The sequence below is a fragment of the Crocuta crocuta genome, unplaced genomic scaffold (assembly GCF_008692635.1).
Source record: "Crocuta crocuta isolate KB4526 unplaced genomic scaffold, BGI_CrCroc_1.0 scaffold330, whole genome shotgun sequence".
Classification (NCBI taxonomy): Eukaryota; Metazoa; Chordata; class Mammalia; order Carnivora; family Hyaenidae; genus Crocuta; species Crocuta crocuta.
This window is the reverse complement of record NW_027530521.1, coordinates 4,142,562-4,144,421: the sequence shown is the minus strand read 5'-3', so window position 1 is coordinate 4,144,421 and position 1,860 is coordinate 4,142,562. Positions and strand designations below refer to the sequence as shown.

At 52.3% G+C, this 1,860-nt stretch overlaps 1 protein-coding gene across 1 annotated transcript in view; it reads left to right on the top strand.

Annotated features, from left to right (window-relative positions):
- The first annotated feature begins 528 nt into the window (after positions 1–528).
- HSD17B12 (hydroxysteroid 17-beta dehydrogenase 12) overlaps positions 529–1,860 on the top strand; it is a 162,679-nt gene continuing 161,347 nt past the window's right edge. The window contains exon 1 of the mRNA XM_077767467.1: positions 529–784. Within this exon, the coding sequence (XP_077623593.1) occupies positions 625–784 (160 nt within the window). The 5' untranslated portion in view covers positions 529–624. The remainder of the gene's footprint in view (positions 785–1,860) is intronic.

The following is a 1,860-nucleotide window of genomic DNA, read 5'->3' as shown; positions in this document are numbered from 1 at the left end:
TCCGGAAAAGTTTATGGCAACAATGACGGCACATTTAACAATGAAAAATAAGTGTTTAATAAAGCGGTGAAAATAAAACCATGACCCCACGCCCACTTACTACCACCTTCCCATTCACACGCGGCTTCTCAGACCCATTCCCTCCTAAATCCCGAGCTCAAACGAGGCTGTCTCACTGGCCAATCGGAGCGCAGTCTTCCGTAGCCGTGAGGAAGGCTGCAGCCAATGAGAGACCTGGGCGACTTGGTGGGGTGAGACACGCCGCCCTCTGGCGGAATCCGGGGGGCGTGGTGACGCCCTGGGCGGGGCTGAAGCTTGATTGGCAGGCGAGTGATCAGCCTTCTTAGAACGGAAACACGGCCCGTGCCCGCCGGGGGGAGGAGGGAGGAGATGGGCGGGGTAGCGAAACTGGAGCCAGCCAATGGCTGACGCACTACCCACAGGAGGAACGCTAGATCACCAATGGAGGCACGGATATGGCGCCGTGGGCTGGGTTTCCGCCAAAAGGAGCGTAAGAGCAGCGCCTGGTGGTGTCGTCTTCACCGTCACGGGCCGGCGCCACTTCCTGGATTCATTCATTCGTTTTTTTTCATTCACGAAGGTAGTAAGGCCTAGTTGAAAGCCATGGAGAGCTCTCTTCCTGCCGCCGGCTTCCTGTACTGGGTGGGCGCAGGCACCGTGGCCTACCTGGCCCTGCGCATCTCGTGCTGGCTCTTCACGGCCGTCCGGGTCTGGGGCTTGAGTCACGAGGTGGGGGTCGGACCCGAGCTCGGAGAATGGGCAGGTGAGTGCCGTCCGGCGCCGCGGGCCCCCTCGCTCCTGCGGCGGCTCGCGCTGCTCCGGGCCGGGGCCTGGCCTTCCTCCTTCCAGGTCCCNTCTCTCCCACCCGCCTGTCCCCTTTGCCAGCTACTGGCTTGCCTGGACTTATATACGTTTTAAATACTTAATACGTTGTTGGCCCAGCTCAGCGAATCTGAAGTGCTGCTCGGTCGGTGCGGGAGGAATCTGGCCCGAACTTCCTTTTTAAGCCATTCCTGGTGCATGGCCGGGAGTCAGTCACCTTGCTGCCTCCCCAGTCACACTCTGCGCACCTTTGTTGGCCTCTTATGAGTGTTTTTAAAGTAAAGCTTTTCGCTAGACCGGAATAATGGGCCCGTGCTGAAGATGAAAGCATTCTGTTGACTCTTTTTGGACGGAGGGGGGGGGAGGGTGAACGAAGAGGACATAGAATTTCGGGAGTCTTTCTGCTTTTTGGAAACTTACCTCTCTTTGGTTACTTGGATTCGGCCTATTTCATATCATTTACAATTAAAAAATAAATTCGCCTTAAACTTTTCTGGAGTCCTAATGTGTAACATAACTATTGCTTCTGCAAAAACGGTAACTTGCTCTGTAGCAATCAGAAATACTTTTCGCAGAAGAACGTTTGTAGGAAACAATATTCCCACGAAGAGTGAGCTAAGCACATGGATCTAGCTACTTGCATTCAGTTGGAGGATTTTAAAAATGGAAGCGAAAGGTCGGATTGGAGCAGTAGGGAAAATAACCTGCGGGGAAGTTGTGCACTTGCTTTTTTTCCTATATTTTTTGTTTCTTTTCTGTATTTTTCATTTCTTTGGGTTAAAATTTTTTTAAAAATTTTATTTATTTTAGAAAAAGGACGAGCGGTGAACAGGTAGGGGGAGGGAGAGAATCTTAAGCAGGCCCCACACCCAACGCTGAGCCAGACTCCAACTCTGATCCTACGTCTGAGCCGCGACTCTGGGATCAAGATCTGAGCCCACATCAAGAATGTGACCCTCAGCCCACTCAGTGGCGCCTCTGCTTTTTTCTTTTTTTTTTTTTTAACCAAGAACAGTG